The sequence below is a fragment of the Abrus precatorius genome, unplaced genomic scaffold, assembly GCF_003935025.1.
Source record: "Abrus precatorius isolate BTA unplaced genomic scaffold, Abrus_2018 Scaffold11, whole genome shotgun sequence".
Taxonomy (NCBI): Eukaryota; Viridiplantae; Streptophyta; class Magnoliopsida; order Fabales; family Fabaceae; genus Abrus; species Abrus precatorius.
In genome coordinates this window covers 17,742,085-17,760,214 of record NW_020874303.1, presented here as the reverse complement: position 1 = coordinate 17,760,214, position 18,130 = coordinate 17,742,085, and the positions used below count along the sequence as shown (strand labels likewise).

Sequence of the window (18,130 nt, the reverse complement as noted above, 5' to 3'; positions counted from 1 at the left end):
ATCTCACAAGTAAATAATTTTGAATGTTTTTAGGTTTATTGATCTTGTAATGAACTAATTGAATAATATAGTTATTCACTTTCTTCTCCCTTCATATTTCTTGTTCTTTTTAGTTGTGTTTTCTGCGAGTTTTTCTTTCTTACATACTTTTATTCTCTTTGCACTATGCTATATATAGATCACTTAAAAAATATACTATTAAAAGATATAAAAAAAATAAATGAAATGCATGAACAATTTTTTAAATTAAATATACAATTTTTTTAGTCTTTCAAAAAATTATACTTAACATTAATTGAACTTTTTAAAAATTTATGAGATTAATTCTTCAACCATTGAAAGATATTTAAAATAATCTTTGTTCAAATTTAACTTAATAAAATTATTTGATATCATGTTTTTAATACCCAAATTAATATTGGACGAATTTTCAAATACTGAATTAATATTTTCTACATTTTAAAAGTAGTTTATTGCCATTTATTTATAATAATATAGAGAAATTTAAAAATAAATCGTTTAATAATATTATTAATATATTTTAAATAATTAGTAATATAAAATAAAATATTACTATTTTGTTAACTTGCATATCGAACTGATAAGAAATTTAATTTTATTCTTTGAATCCGACTAATGAATATTCTAAATATGTTTTGATTGAGAAAACAATCAAAAGTATTTTAAAATTAAATCAAGTTGAAAATGCATTAAGAATTTCAGTAAAAATACGTTAATAACACTTCAGTAGTTTTTTTTTTATCTGATGTCTTAAAGATATTGGTTAATATTTACCTTTTTTATTTATAAAAAATTAGTATATTTTGTATTTTAGGAGTAAATTTCACAAATGTTTAAAAGATGAAAAACTTCTTTTGATCTTGCAAATTAAATTAACCACTCAAGCCCTAAAGCTTAGACTGAGATATTTGTTTGGGCCTATAACTTCTAATTATACATTCTTGGTTAACAATTTTATTGCGATCGGACAACATAGAGTTGAAACACGCTCAACCAATAAACATAGAGTTGTCCGTGAATTATCGATGCCCATAATAAATTGAATGAACACGCAAATGTTGTCAAGTGCTTAGACACTCTCAGATGTATATGATATCACGCATGTCATTGCAAATGAAAAACGAAAGCTTCATGCACAACGGTAGCAATCAATGGTTACAATGTCATCAACCCTTTGGAGTTTGTAATGAAAGAATGAAACCATCTTCAGAAGTCACCATTAACACAAACTTTTCTATAAATATATAATTGCCCGTATACGTACTTTACACAGTAATGCTGAAATAGACACGTTTGTTCCGGCAGATGATTTCTGCACTTGACTAGTGATTGACGGAATAGGCATTAGCATCTCCAACTCAAATTATCTTCACAATATTGAACAAGAACATACAACCTTCTTGGGTGAATCATCAATCTTCTTTTCTGTTAAAAGGAAAAGAGAAATCCAAATATCAAACTAATATTTCTTCAACCTTCAAATCAAAGGTAAAGTAGGATTGGTGCAAAATGGAAAATAGTCTTCAAAGCCCATAAAATGCTTCCTTTTTGATGGATGACTCTCCACCCGCAGTCTAACCTATAGGTATCTCCTCCAGCAATTATTATATAGTATTACCCTCAACTAGAAAATAGAAAATATTGATAATCAATATTTGTATATTCATTTTCTTCCTATAATAATATTTTAGATTTTTAAGTAGACTTTTCTAAATGATTAATATTGTTTTTTATAATAGCAACGTCTTTGAAGTGCCCATCTGTATGAAAGTGTTGGCTATAAGATTGGTGGCCACGGATGACAAACTACACAGCTTACAAAGCAATACAATAATCAATTATGCAGAGAATGGAGGCCCTTGCCATAGAAAAAAGTTAATGTAACACTCGCTGACTGAATCTTCCTCTTTCATATGTTGCTTGACATACATCACTCGCATTTTAAGTTTGAAGCCTAAAAATGAAGCATACCCTTTTCCTTTACCACATAAACCAAACAGGGGGGAACCAAATTCCCATTAACAGGCAAAAATACAATGTTTCCCAGCTAGTGAAGTATTGCTTGCACTGATTAAACAACTTGATTCTATGCAACTTGTGTAGACTAAATTAATTATGAGTGGTTATTCACTCACCAAAAAATCCATTCATATATAATTCATCCAATTATAAAAATAAAACTTAATGGAATAGTTGGATTGAATCATTGTTTGTTATTACATGAATAATTATTCATAGTATATAATACTAAAATTATATATTTAATTATGACCGATTTTACCACACTTGCACTACTATTGAACCAATAAATGATGAACAACTGTTTCAGCAGTTCCATGATCAATCTGATATTTAAAAACATTAATCTCTAAAGGGAAAAGCCAGCAGCTAGCCAAGTTCATCTACAAGCGTTCCTTAAAATTCTGGCTCTTGGCCAGTTTTATCTCATCTATTATAACAAGTGACTAAAACACTCCAAAAGGGTTCTCAAATTACTGTATTACCAGATATTAGCAAGTGAATAAGTCATCATGCAGATCCAACTGCAAACACATGGAAGTTCATTCTGATATGAACTCTACCTAATTTTCATGCCAAGTAAAAAAAGAACAACTTTAAGAAAGGCTAACAATCTAAAGGGCACGTACCAGGTTTAGTTTTTGCTAGAGATGGCTGTACAACAACATGCATTATTATCACACCCCCTGCAATCTCACCAAATGGTACTTTACACTGACCGACAGTCTTGTTGTTTTCCAAGATTTTACCACAACTAATCAATTTCACTTCATTTGCTGACTTTGGGAGAACCGTTTTACCTACATTAGGGAAGAAGTACAACACATAAAATGAAGGAATAAAAGAGAGAACCTGTGCCAAACCCTAACTTCAATAAGTTCCAGAAAAGAACCCAAAGCTACATGAATAAATATCATAACAAGTTGACTGAATCAGTAACTCCTTAAATTTTGTTAAAGAGTTAACAATCACCACAAGGCCATCATATGTCACAGTCCATAATTTCAAAGGAGTGATAATCATCTTTAATTCCTCTTTAATTAAGAAATATCACAAAAATTCAATTTGAATTGAATAAATAAAGAGCCAAAATTTTCTTTGCAAAACGTTTGACCACAACTTTCTAATGAAGAGATTCTTCAACTAATGTTATAATGAGTATTTCATAAATAATTTTCATTTGGTCAGTGACCTCCATTTATATCAAGCTCACAGGAGATTAAATAAGATTCTCAAATGATCTAGACTTAATTAATGTTGGCTGTCATTCCTTTTGATCATTCAAGCATCTCTAAGCATTTTATAATTTCACAATAAGGTTGATGCAGAAATAAAGGGAAAAGCACTTATATTACATTTGTCCTAGGAAGGGTTCAATTACAAAGGTGCAAGTTATTATGATGTTTAGTGTTCTTACATCTATAAGACTGTCTTATTATAAAGGTCTAGTTGGGTTGGGCTTAAACATGTTGTCGAACTCTATATTTAAACCTAGATTATGAAAATAAATGGGAATGTTATTGTTTTGTATCATACACACATTTTCATTATATGTCAAATAAGTATTATTCTTTTCTGCCCTTTTCACATAATTGCAACATGGTAACAGAGCAGTATCATCCTTCATGACTGATTCCATCAGAATCTCCATTGCCAAGTTCCTAAAGATCTGAAACTCCTTTTGTTTGGTCTTCTTCATCCTTATGAACTTTGTCCAGTGACTATCAACTTCTTGATGGTTGAACACCAACTACAACTACTGCAGTCATAGTTTTCCCTACTATTCATGGCTACTGTGTAGCTTTCCAGACAACATTAGCGCTTGGATTCACTTTACTGATACGCTTTTCCTCTTTGCCATCAATGCCAGATCAAGTTCCTCAACTTCGTTGCCTCCATTCAAAAACCAGCACAACCCTTCTAATGAGATGGTAGTGATCCATTAGAACTCACCCAAAAACCTCCCACCAGAATGCTCACACATAATAGCAATCAAAAGTAGCCTGACTCCCATGTGCCAATGTGTGGTAGTGCATCCCAATCCTCCTATACTTGCAACAAGTCTGAATTTCCTTCCCCTGACTTTTCTGGCCAGGCGCTGACCTTGTTTGCTGGTATCAGCCACTCCTCTACCACAGTTGGCTGTGATATGCAGAGATTCACCAGCTTTGCTTTGTCCAAGTCTTCTGGTCCTTTATGGCCAGTTTCGTTTGGTTCTTACTACTGCATGGAACACAATATTCTTGCCTTTGTTTGGCTCTGGTCCTCTCAATTTGATTACCACTTGTTCTATTTGCAAGGATTAGCCAATTCCTGCATGGATTAGCTTATTCCTTATTTCAGCTAACTCAAATATATAGCTTCTAGGGTCGTAATTGATTTCACCGATGCAAGAGATTTTGTGACAAAATCTGGTAATGCCAATCTTGACATATGAACTGCAATCCAAGTCCTCAACTGCCATTGATATGTGAAAGGGGAAGGTAAATAAATGTCTATGCATCATTATGATCTGGACAATAGAATGACCATAGAAGTCCAGTAATATTTTACTTTATTTAGAAAAAAGCTAGGTAAAACCAACTGCTACATTCCTGTTTGCCTGTATGAAAGAAAATGCTGGCACAAAACCTTGTATTCTCTTCTTCAGTCTTCACACCCAAATAAACCTCCACATTTATCAAGTTTCCTCATTCTTCAGTTTTCACACCATAACAACACACATTCAAATTCATCAAAATAACACCCAAATGACAATAGTAAAAACCAAGCATCTCAACAACTTTGATAATAATAGTTGAGGAGTACTAGGAACACACTCTAACATACTCTTTTTAACACAATCCTAATTATTAACTTAAAAATTACAAAATTATAGGAGAGAAACATTAAATTAGAAGCGAAAAATAGTGGAATGCACACGATTTTTGTAGTTTTCAATAAATTTTAACGATTAACTAACACTGGTAGAAAAAGTGTGTTGCTACATTTCTCATAATTGTTTTCAGCTGTGAACCTGTGGTAGAAATAGTGCAATTCATGCTCTTTTATAAAAACACAGGTGAATACGAAAAGAGGGCTTCACTTGGCTTGGGTGATGCAATTTAGACTTACGTGACAGCTACAGTTTTCTATTATCAACATGACCACGATTTCAATAATAATAGCCACGGATTTTGAACTTATCAACTTCTAGCATAAAAAAAATAATGGATAACACGTTTTCCCAGAACCATCAGAGATCAAACAGTCCACATCTCTAAGTAACCTTCGATGGACTATGAACTTGGACTTCACCCACATACACATCACTGCACTCAAAAGGAAACTGGAAAGCTTGAACACCCCAAACAGACATATAAATTGAATTCCCAAACCAAACAAGCAGCTTAATGTTCTCAAACACTCAATTGACTTATAAACAATAAAAACTAAAGGAATCAGTAAACAAAAGCAGGAAACGCGATGAACAAAAATTGAAATAAATTTCGGGGTAAGGGAGAAGAAAGAGAAACCTTTGGGCCAATCGGAGACAATCCTTTGCTTAAGCATATCGACGGTGGCAGCGGAGGAGTACCTGAAGGGTCCGATATCGGAGCCATCGTACAACCTAAACTTGATATCCACCAAATCCTCTTCCGGCATTTGAATTAACCTCTTACTTCTCTTCTCGTCTGCCTTATCAACCCCAACCCTAACCTTTCCTTTCTCGATTCCTAAAATTCCAATCGAAATTGAATTGAATTGATAGAATTCCGTCACACACTAAACCGAATCTTCAAAGATCTGTAATTTGAGGATCCATAGCAATAAAAGAGAAATCGAACAGAAGACTACCTTCAGTTTGATCAGAGTGAAACCATTCCCGGGTTTTGACTTTATTCGCTATCGGTAGCTGTGCACACAGTAACCTTTTTCTTCTTCTGCTGCTTCTCTTGGTGAACGCTCAACTCCACAACAACACAAAGATTAAATTAAATTAAAGTAAACGACACTGATTTAACCAATTCAAAACGACACAGTCTACTAACCCCGTTCACATCAGGACAAACGGCGCCATTCCTAATCCTATGAATTTTATCATAAAATTTTACTACATAATAATGTAGATTTGGGTTTTTTTCTGGCCCAAGAATGGGCTTTTATTGTCCTGAATTGGGCTCGCTATCACTAAATTGACAGATAGAGAAAAATAAAAAAACACTAATTGTTCTTGGGACCATAAACCAAAATTTTTATTCCACGAAAAATTATAGCATAATTTAGCCACTTTTTTCCCCATACTTGAAATTGTCATGCCATTATTTTCTTACAAAATATTGACGTGACACTCTCTAAATGCTTCCCTCTCTATTTTCCTCCTTTTTAAATTTTGATTAATTTACTGATTTGTTGTTAATAATCAATGCTTTCTACACTTTCTTTGTCTTTCCGTTTGGCGAGAACGAGATTTAGGTTACAGGGATATAGTAGAGCGCGAGGTTCTCCTTTCAAATTCATTTTTGTCTCTGATATATGCTTAAAACTAGGATCATGTCATTACAAGGATATATATAATAAATGTATGATGTGGTTTACACGCTGCCACATGTGCTGCCGACTCAGTAATCTTGTGTCCTTGCCTTTTTGTTGGCCACTTGCGAGCCATGCTGTCTCTTAGGAATCATTTTGTTGTCATAGTCTTATCCAAAAACCTACGGAAAAGATATAAAAAGGAATTGGCATAAAAATCACATAGGCTATATTGATCTTCTTAATGTAATTACAAAGGGGTCATGCATTACTTTTTTGCCTTTGTTCAACTTATTACTACTATTATTTTTATTGAACTACAGATTATAAATGCCAATGAAGTCTTGCTTCTGGTATAGATACGTCGTTTATAATATTTGGGATATCGAATTGCCAATAACATGTAAAGCTAAGAACAAGCCATCAGCGGATCTAGTAGAAGGTCGATTCCTGATACTTCTTAATGGCAGATACTTCTTTCGATCTGACACTAAGTTTTTATGCAAAAGTGCTCAATGAACGTGAAGACAAATCCAATAGAGGTTTTAGCAGTGATGTTTTGTGTACAAAAAACAAAAAACTTGTATCTTAGTGATTAAAATATTTACTTCTCATTTGTAATAATGTAAATTGTAAAGGATGCATAACTTTTTTTATTTTCCTGAAAAGAGTGCCTTTTCTTATGCTCTATCCTTTCGCTCTGCTGTCTGTAGCAGCAAGAGCATCATAAAAAGTTGGTTGTCAAAGAGTAGATTTTCACTTATGGTCTAATCTCGTCTAGCTTGTCACAATTGTATCACAAGAACATAGTTCGAGAAAGGTCAAGAGAAAACTTATGTAGATGATTGAATGTTGCATACAAATAATTAAGAACAGCTATATATCAGTGCTCATTTTTTCTGTTGAAGTTGATGCTGCAAAAAGTTCCCTCTGCATGAATATAACGACTTTGCTGATGCCACCATTGTTTCAAAAGAATATTTAATGTTTGTTTTGGGGAACTAGATTGGCCATTACAAGACAGTTGGTTAAAGTAGATGTGTTTTATATTAATACTTTTTTTGTAAAAAGTGAGAACTTGGTTTTTCATCAATACTCAATAGCAATCATCATCTACTAACTTGGTTTGTGAATCACTGAATTTGCTTTCAATTGATTTTTGTAATAGCTGATATTACTGGCATGAAGATCTAAGGCTACAGCGAATTCAACATTTTGGACCCAGATGGGTATATGAGTGTCCATAACCTAATTGGGCAAAGCTTAGCTATAGTCTTCAAGAAACATGCAAATATGCAATAGCACAGTATAAATCTAACCTTACTTCTGTGCACGCTGTTTGATCATTAGATAGATATCTACTATAATGGTAGTTGTCCATGTGATTAGAGTTAAATTGCGGTCCCCAACTACAATTGCAACAGCATCAAGTTTTTTGGTGGTCACTATCACTGCTTACTGCAATTGCACCAATATAAACTACATTTATTAGTATTTTTTATATATTTTTATTAAATTCTTAAGATTGATTTTAAGTACATAAAAATAAAAAAATATTATTAAAAATAAAAGTTATTATATATTATAGTTTTTATTCAATAAATATTTTAAATAAAATTTACTATTTTTATTTATTTATTTAAAATAAATTTTTAAAGCTGTCAAAGTTAATTTTTTTAGAATGTGTTTTGATACACAATTTATTTAATAAGTTTTTTAAAATAATAAAATTTATTAATATAAGTTAAAAATATTTTATTTTAATAAATTATACAAAAATTTATTACAATAGGTTAAAAATAACTTTCTTAGAGTATAAGCTCTTTTAATTATTACAGCATAACTGCAGCTGCGACAAGGGTAATTTGGAACAATGATGTGTGCAAGAGGGTGGCAGCCAAAGCACAGATTCACAGGGACAGTGCTTTGATCATTGCCAGCTGAACCAACTATGCATGTGTTCATTGATTCTCAAATATTCGAGGTATATAGGACAAAAATGAACATTAATTCTTTTTTTATTTTCAGCTTTCTTTAGTATTGTGGATTGCTTTTTCTGTGTTGAACGGGGAAAGGTGCAGAGAAGAGGTGAGATGTTTTCTATTTGAAGATGACTACATCTACAAATACATGTTTTCGTAGTATATTTGTATTAACTTTTCCCGGTCAAACCACGTTCATTAATGATTTAACGTGAATGCTTTGCATTTGCCGACAAAATTGGAGGGTGGAACGAAGCCAAGTTTATTAAGGCATGCTACTTGGAACAGATGTCTCGAGTGTGTGGAGTATGGACCAGCTTCAAAGTTCGAAATTTGGGTTTTGAGTTAACGTTTCCAAAACAAATGCAATTATCGTATGTTAGATAACTATGATTTTTCACGTGAAAAATTATATTTATTTCTATTTGTGTACATATATAAAATTTGCATTTGAAAGTCTTATGCCACAGTCCATTCTCTACGACTAACTTATCATGTAATGAAATAATAAGTATCTTGTACACTGTACTAAGTTTTTAATTTAAGTATAAAAATATAAAAATAAAAGAAATGAGTGAATTATCGTATTAATTCTTAAAATTATAAGTATTGCTCATCTTATTTCTTAACTTTTTTCAATCATCATTTTATCCATAATTTTATAAAATTTCATTCACACTAGTCATTATTCATCTCATATTTTATTGATATTAAAAGCTAAAACAATTGACATTTTATAAAAAATCAAGACTAAATGAGGATCTAAAAAGATATTAAAGATTAAAGTTTTCAATGGTTATAAGAATAGAATTTAAAAATTGGTAATTAATGTCTTTAATTGTCCAAAGTAATAAAACTAATTAAATTAAAAAATTAAAAAAATTGAAATAAGAAAATATTAAACACCACATGCAATTTTAACAACGTTTGACTTTTGATAAATCAATTTTTATTTTATATTGTTCACATAATTAAAACTAATAACTTTTTTTTTTTACATTATAAGGTTACATGTTTATTTAATTTTGTAAAAATTATATATATATATATAATTAAACTCACAACTTTTTTTTAAAGAACTTCGTATGTCAAGATGTTTTTTTCTTTCAAATCATTGTTTTGATTATCAATTGTGATGTTAGAATAAGTATAAACACACTACTATGATATTATCCATTTTTGTAGTTTTATTTTTAAACATTACTTAAAAGGTCTCATATTAATAGAGATCTATCATACTTATATGTTTTTTATCCTCTTTAATTTTAATTATTGTGAAACTTTGTTTGCACATCTTACCAAGTTGAATTTAATTACTAGAAGGAGTAGTTTTCTCACAAAGTATACTAATTATGGTATCCCTATTAAGAGAAGCATTCACGTTTAGTGTTCAAATCATACTTCAAATGAAATTAACTCTTATGAAAAAAAATCGTAGAAGGGTGTGTGTAATTTTATGTTAGAAAATTAAATTAGTCTATGAATAATAACGTGGTCGGTTTTGTGTTTGATAAATTCAGTGTTTAATACCAAACTTTATTTTACAAAAAAATTGTACTTTTTATTTTTATTTTTATTTTTTTATGATGAAAAGGGGAGTCAAGGGACGTGGAAGAGTAATATTGCTTTCAATCTATAGTCTTTCTTTTTACAGCAATTTTTTGGGTACATATGTAGTCTACATAAAAGGAGTGTACCCAAAATTGTTTACGCAAAAGATGTGGACAGTATAATTTAGATCTAATTTTTTAATCTGTATAATGAAGCTAAAATGACTTTTGTGAGGTCCACTGCACAGAACAAGTTTAGAATAAAGAGTATATAATTATTTTCATGAGGTTTATAAATTATCAATTTTAAGGGGACTGAATCCAATACTATAAAGAATCTCTCCTTTATTTACACAGGTAGTTTGGTCTAAATTTTGCTACGAGAAGATTCACTTTTAAGTCAAAAGTAGTCCGGAATATAATGCAACTATATGGTATATTTATTTGTGTTTGGACTTTCAGAATCAGTGTTAACTGTAAAAATCGAAAATGATTGCAGTGGTAGTAACCCACCAAAGCTTCCTTCTTGGGTTAGAAAGTATATTTTAAAGGTGGGTTCAAGGATAACCATTACAATTGACATTATAAAAACAACTTTACCAAAAGTGCCAATCAATCTTCAAATTAAAAAATTCGTACAATTACACAGCAAAGGTAATTTTATTCTATATTTTAATACAATCATAGTTTTAAAATGATTATTTTAACATACGTTACTTTGTAACGCTACCTTTGCAAGGCAATATATTTTGATTTGGTTGCTTAAATAATATAATTTTAAACGTGTAAGTTAGATTATTTATAAGTTGATGAGAGTCTTTCTATAAGTAATCGAAGAACTACAAATCATACCTAAAATGCATAGCGTCATCGAACAAAGAATCGAACAACCTTGAGAACCATGTATTAATGAAGCTGTTTCATCATTATTGATTAGTGATATTATTGAGATCGAATTGTTATTAACACTTAATTTTAAAACTTAAATTATTCTCATTCCTGAGTGATTTTGTCTTTATTTATTTGGGGGTGGGGGACAAGGAAGTTTGTTAAAGTTTTAAATTAAAACTAAACAATTTAAGGAAAGTTTGTAGATTTGAAAAATCATATTATTAATACTGAACGAAATAAAGTTTAGTAGTGCATTAGTCATTAAGGATGAACCTTAATTAGTGGCGTGATTGTGTTACGGCCAAATCTTATATAGTTTGCTTGATACGATAGGACATGTAATAATGAATGTTGAGAAATGAAATTCAATAAGTTAGAAATAGGTTATATGCGAGCACATGATCAGGTAGCAGATATCTTGTATTCTTTGTCAGATTGATTTCATTAGAGCGAGGGGAAGCAACAAAGTAGGAACATAAAATCTGAAATTGGTCATGTGGCACAAAATGATAGGATCGAATGGAACACGTAGTAAGATGAATTTCCAGCCACCGTAACTGAACTGATGGAAACATTTAAACGGAGAAAGGAGAAAAGACAATAAAAGGTAGGAAGAGTAAGATATGATTGAAGTAAAGAATGAGCTAAGCTAGGTCCACCACAAAGTTGATGCATGACACATGGTACAGGCCTAGTCACTGAAAAATCAAATCAACCAAAACCAAATCAAATATATCTAGGACAGCATTATGGGGCAATCATTGGCTAATACTTGAGGTTAGCCACTAGAAAGTATGAAAAGCAAGGAATGGCATATCTTAGAGGTTGAATTGTCACCCCCATGCTATGTAATGAACGACGATCATTTCATTGACGTTTGGATAAAAACAAATAAAGCAATAGAAGAAGACAGGTTTTGATGGTTGACAAATACTCTAATGGGATTTGAGGGGGTCTTTAAAGGTACCCAACAAGTGGTTTATTACATCACCCCTTATCTATGCATGGTGGCACATCTGCTTGTAGGATCGATCACGGGAACAAGCCAACCATGTATTGTGCATGGCAAGGTTATCTTTCAGCACAATCATAGGCAACTTTTAGATCAACCTTGGCTCACTTATTTACGTAAAGGCCTCAAATGCTTATCTTGAGACGCATAGTCATCCTTTGGTGCGTTATCTCTCTCATTCTCTCTCTCTCCGTGGCCCATTCTTTCGTTTCACGTTTAGTTAGTGCATTTTCCTCTGCCTACCATTTCCCTTTAATTGGGTTTATCCCCCCACTCCCAAAATTTTAAAAAAATTTGAGCCATTTGAAACAAATCCTTCATAATTTTCGTCTCTAGATTAGAACGCGACATTTGATTAAAAGCATATACAAATTAACGACACATACACAAAAGGTTTAAGCTTTTCAAATGGAGAATTGACAGAAAGTAAGTAGAAAAAGAAAATACAAATCCCAACTTTGTCTTCTTTAAATTTCATCCCTCTATATGCCTTTTAATTTTGAGACGGTCAGTGTGTCTACCTTGCAAGGGAGGCTATACCACGAAACATGAAGTGGTGGGGCAATATAAGATCATCAAATTTTATGTCATTTGATACAAAATATCTGACCAAGAATAATTACACATTAAAAAAACGTAATAGGAAAATGCTAATCTCAGCCAACATGAAGTGGTGAGACTATAAAAGTATTGAAATTTAAGTTATTTGATACAAAATATCCGACCCTCTCAAAGAATTAAACATTTTTTTTAAAAATTAACAGTAATAAAAAAATTATCATTTTAAAAATATAACATATAATTAATGTTTTATTTTTAATAAAAAATGTATTATTATTAATTACTTCAACTTAACTGCAACACAAAATGGATAATAATATGATCATATCGTACATGTACAATTAATTAATTAATCTCACACGCGTATAATTTGTTCAAAAAGAGTGTCAAAGTAAGCTAGCTCATCCCAACTCGCCTTAAAAAAAAACACTTGGTTCATCCCATTTTTTAAAGTAAGTTAAATTTTTTAGTCCAATTTATTTAAATGTGTATCAGTGGACTATTGAGTAAACTATTCAAAGCCTAAAAGATAAAAATAAAATTGGATTAACGGATTAGTTCATCTAAAATTAACATAAAAAATAAAAACTAATAATAATTTATAAAAAAATTATTTTTATATTAATAAAAAATTATATTTTATTGTAATAAATTTTTAAAATGCGCTCAATGGACCAGCCCACTTCATCTCATTCTTAACCAGCTTTTAAAACACTAAAACAAAACATACTAAATGAGTTAATAAGTATAAAATTTCTAGTGGGATCCATATTTTAACGGGTTAGGTGAATTTGAGTCACAACGAATTTAATACCCTATTCAAATCATTACATAAAATCGTTACTATTTCAACGTGAACTATCTAGTTACCAGGTGATAACACAAGACAATAGTGAAAGAAAAATAAAAAGGAGAAAAAGTGTTTTGTTTATTTAAAAAAATGCAAAAGGGAGAGAGAGGAAGGTGCCAGCAAAGGAAGACAGTAAGACATGTGTGGGTTCCCTTGGCCTTGAGCCATTCACTTTTACGGTTCATCATCATGAGCACTTTTTTTCTGTTTTGACTTTCTCATACATATATATATCTTAGGGTTGGTGCTTTGAGCAAACGTTCTTAAGTAAATTTGAATTAATTAATTAAGAGTCAATGTTCATAGCTTTGGCGTTCTGATCCGTAGGTTTTTTAATTTCAAATTATTGGTATTGCTTTATTTTAACACGTTCCCTTTTAAGATGGAATGGAATAGGACCTGATTATATTAGTACCATAAATCATAATGTCCGGCGTTTTTGTCAGCAATTTGGAACGATGCTGTCATCAAGATATACAATGTATTTTTTCTAAGAAAAGAGCTTTTAGGAGGGCTTATCTGCCCCCTTGTATGACACATATGAAAAGCAAAAGGAATCCACTTCTCCATCGCTTTAACTACTTATGATAAACATATAATTATAAATGATTGGGCAATTATTAATACAATTTGTCATAATTTGGACAATGATGATTAAACTCAATATAAATAAATAAAAATTTCTAATTAAGTATCGGTACACAGCAAAGTTACTAAAATAATTAATTTTCATTACTTGAACATTGATTACGTATACAAAGGGAAAAGTGAATTGAAATGAGTTTGACTGAGGGATACACTTAGAGAAGAGAATATACTACGTTACACGTAGTAGTACAATATGAGAGTGATATGGGCCAAAGAGAGCCCAAGCGCTAAGCTTGTTTTGCTTACATGACTACCCGACAATAACAGCTACCCGAACAGGCAAATTTAAACCACACCTTTACATTAATAAAACCAAACACTTATACCAAAGACTACGTACTGTTCTCGCATTTTAGATATGAGTGAGATGAGATGTGACCTCACTCAGTAAAGTAATTGAACGTTTAGGTTAATTGTTTTTTTTATAATTTTTTTGTCACCGATTTCTTTTTTTTTTCTCCACGTTCATATTGTCATTGGTGAATTCAGACTTTGCTAACAGCACTCAGAGTAGATGCATGATTCGGGTCGGAAGGTACTGCGGTGCCCATTTTCACAACGTCAATGATGTGGCCATTCAACTCTTGAGCTTTCACTGGCTCCTCTAGTGCCACCGGCGTGGCGTTTCTGTATATCAAATACATCACCATCTGAACTATGCCGAACAGAAACCCAAGTGTGTTTGGAAGCTGCATCATCCAAATGCAAACATTAATTAATAAAAAATTATTTAATCAAACTTTATATTATGCTTCTCTTTATCCAAAAAGAAGAAAAGAATCAAATTAGATAGTCCTACACATAAAGTTGTTATAATCAAACAATAAGTACTACTTAGGATGAGGGAGAGAGGAGGGGGAAGGGGGGGGGGGGGGTCCATAACTGCACTTGGATTTATTCATGGGAACTCCACACTAATGGAGCACGCAAACATTTAATTTTGTTGCTATAATTAATTCGACATTATCACAAATAAAGCAAATTGAAAAGCAAAAGGGATGTACCCAAAAAAGGAATGGGCAAAGTGAGCAAAACACGTATACGACTTAATTTGTAAGAATAATACAATAGATCAAAGGTTTCAAAATTATGAATATGCTTCTAGCCGTACGTAGGAGTATAGCATTGAACTTACAGCAACGTAATAATCCCTGAGAAGAAGGCCATAGAAGAACCACATAACAGCATTGACGGTCAAAAACATGGACAAAGTAAATGGCATGTACTCCACGCTCCTTGTCTTTATGACTCGCCTCTGCATGAATTGATCATAACAATTTAATTAATCATTGGCTCATCTGTGTGTGTATAAACTGCAAAAGATTTCCAAATGCAAAAAGAAATTATTGTTAATTAGGTTTTGTAAAATTCTTACAATGATGAAGAGAGGTGCAGCAAAAACACTTATGTTGAAAACCAGGCAAATCCATCCTATGATAGCAAGACGCTTTGCTCCCTTTGACAGGTAAAGAGTTGATAGAAGCATGGCTCCGAACCCAAACACATTCAGCAAGAGAAGAAGCTTGATGGTTGAAAACTGTGATCCCGCCAAATACAGAAAGAGATATTAATTATAATAAATTATAAAGATTTAATTTTGGTGTAAAATTAAAGTTAAAAAGAAAAAAAAAAGAGAAACATGTTATAAGTTAAATACCCTAGCCTTCTTTGGGGCATAAAATAGAAACACTGCTAGGTAAATTGATTCCACAACAATTCCAAACGTGTTAATGGTGATGAGAAGGAGGGCAGCTTCCTTTTTGACGAATGCATAGTAAATCCAAAGCATTGCACTGAACAGTGCAACAACATAAGGAAGTGACTGGAACCCTTCAGTGGATTTCTTCTTGTATATTTGGTAAAAAGTTGGTCTACACGCAAATAATTATATAGTTGATGAAATTACTTCAATTAGCTTGCTCAATGATTGATTACAAGGATCATGCTAAAACAAAACCAAAAGAAAAAAGAGAAAGAAAAAATCACTTACAATGGAGCAAGGAACACCATAAAGGAGATGATGTTGCCTATAAAAACAACAGCAAAAAGAAACATCCATCAGCACTAGGGGAAAAAAATGGTATCTAACCACAATTGTTATTTCATTCACCCTACTTATATAATTGATATCTTTAGTATTGCACGGTTGGAATTGATAAACTCTAAATGTTGTAACTTAATTATCTAATTTAATCCTATATGGTATAATTATATTTATCGACAATACACTTTTATCCTGTGCTGTTCTTAGTTCCTAACTGCATTAGGATTGAAATTAGAAATATGCCATACAATATGCATGCTGCCTAAGGTTCCTGTTAATGATTCTAAAATTCTACCAACTGCTACAGTAATAAATAATAAAATTTATAATACGATTCTAAGTAGAAAAAAGTTGACATTAACTTTAGGTATTATAATTTGCAAACACGCTGAATATAATCAACAAAAAGATTTGATACCAAACTTGATGAATAAAGAGGCTAAATTAAGATGATGATGATGAATAATGTGGCGCATTAGAGATAGGTGGATTATAATTGAAGGTGCAAACGCTAATGAAAGAATTACAAACAATCAACTGTAACTAAAGGGAGCTGGTATCTACCCATAAGGCCGAACACAAAAGCCCAAGACTCGCGGTGCATGGCCATCTCTTGAATCTAACAGAACTATTGGATTAGTGCTCTCTATAAATTTCTGTCACGCTCACCCTCGGTTAAAGCTCTTTCTCTCTATCTCTATTTCTCTCTCTCTCTAAATCCCACGAATCGATATGCATATAGTGAGACGGTATTTATAGGTGAGAAAAGGATGGAGGGGTGGCTCAAGTTGCTAACACACTTTCCAGTTGTTCCTCCCAAATGCCATTTACTTTAACACTATCCAAATACCTTTCTTACCCTATTACTCTCTCTAACCTCATTTGTTCAAATCTCTTCAACACAAACGCCCTCTCACGGGGTAAATCATGTAAACTAGTACTATTACTGTACATACAAAAAATTCCCATGGCCCACCTTGGTTCTTTTTGATGTGTCACCCACCAAGTGGCTTAAAGCCTTACAACTCATACTTTGGGACTGGGTACAAAAACTTGTATTATACCACCTTGCCTCGTTCCTCTCCCTAAGGGTCAGGTTGTCACTCTTCTACCACTCCAAATTTTATACACTTCTTACCATAAAAATGTTACCGTGGTAATCTCTAATATCACCATATCTTTGGCAATATGATTCCGGGTCCACCTTATGAACTCTGGTTAGCGACAGGCAAATGAATTTGTGCTACTCCTTATGTTGATATTAATAATAAACGTGTTTCTTTTTAATAATTGGGCAGCCAGCCACCATAAAGTTTCAAATGAGGGGATGATGTAACACCCATATTCGAATTATTCTATTGTTTATATATATATATATATATATATATATATATATATATATATATATATATATATGTATGTATATATGCTTCCTCCGTCCAATTTTCCTTTGCTTCTCAATCACCGCATGTTACCCCTAAGGGATTAATCAATCAATACCAGCAATAATTTCACGTAAATTGGTAATTTGATATTTAATTAAAGTTATGACCATTACTAAAAGATTTGGACTACCAATAACTAAAAAATCAATAGCGAAAAATTCCAATTATATCATTAATTCAAAATTGACATAAATGGAATTCTTGTACATCGCGCACATCCTATAATTGGCTTAGCCCTGGTCCCTCGCGCCACCTTCCATATACATACTCATTTGTTCTTTCCTTCGAGCTTCTTTTGTCACAAAAGTGGTTTTAATTTTTTAAAACAACAATGTGAGTTGCCGCCAATAATTTTTCGTGAAAAGTATTATGAATGAATTTTTAATCAATACGAGGGAGATAAGGGTATTAGTAGAGAGAATTAGAATTTCAAGAGAGAGAAAAGTTGTTGAAAAATAGAAAAGTTTAAGGCTTGCTAGGTTTTTATTTACAATTTTAAAATATTTATGTAGAAAACACTCAAAACAAAATCGTTATATAATAAAAAATGAAAATAAAAATAAAAATCGAAAACATTTTAGGTAACTAAATAGAT

The 18,130-nt window shown here is 31.8% G+C and overlaps 2 protein-coding genes across 2 annotated transcripts; both read right to left on the bottom strand.

The window, feature by feature from the left end:
- Nucleotides 1–1,113: 1,113 nt before the first annotated feature.
- LOC113854322 (membrane-anchored ubiquitin-fold protein 3) lies at nucleotides 1,114–6,015 on the bottom strand. Its single transcript, XM_027485257.1, has 4 exons — nucleotides 5,878–6,015; nucleotides 5,556–5,756; nucleotides 2,670–2,840; nucleotides 1,114–1,446 (listed from the first exon to the last, which is right to left on the bottom strand). The coding sequence occupies exons 2-4, from the start codon at nucleotides 5,683–5,685 to the stop codon at nucleotides 1,391–1,393; spliced, it is 357 nt and encodes a 118-aa protein (XP_027341058.1). The 5' UTR covers nucleotides 5,686–5,756; nucleotides 5,878–6,015; the 3' UTR covers nucleotides 1,114–1,390.
- An 8,095-nt stretch (nucleotides 6,016–14,110) lies between these two features.
- Nucleotides 14,111–16,813, bottom strand: LOC113854142 (bidirectional sugar transporter SWEET14-like). The gene is made up of 6 exons (XM_027485013.1): nucleotides 16,655–16,813; nucleotides 16,037–16,073; nucleotides 15,704–15,917; nucleotides 15,422–15,583; nucleotides 15,182–15,301; nucleotides 14,111–14,735 (listed from the first exon to the last, which is right to left on the bottom strand). Exons 1-6 carry the CDS (start codon nucleotides 16,698–16,700, stop codon nucleotides 14,532–14,534), a joined length of 783 nt encoding a protein of 260 aa, XP_027340814.1. The 5' UTR covers nucleotides 16,701–16,813; the 3' UTR covers nucleotides 14,111–14,531.
- Between the last annotated feature and the right edge of the window lie 1,317 nt (nucleotides 16,814–18,130).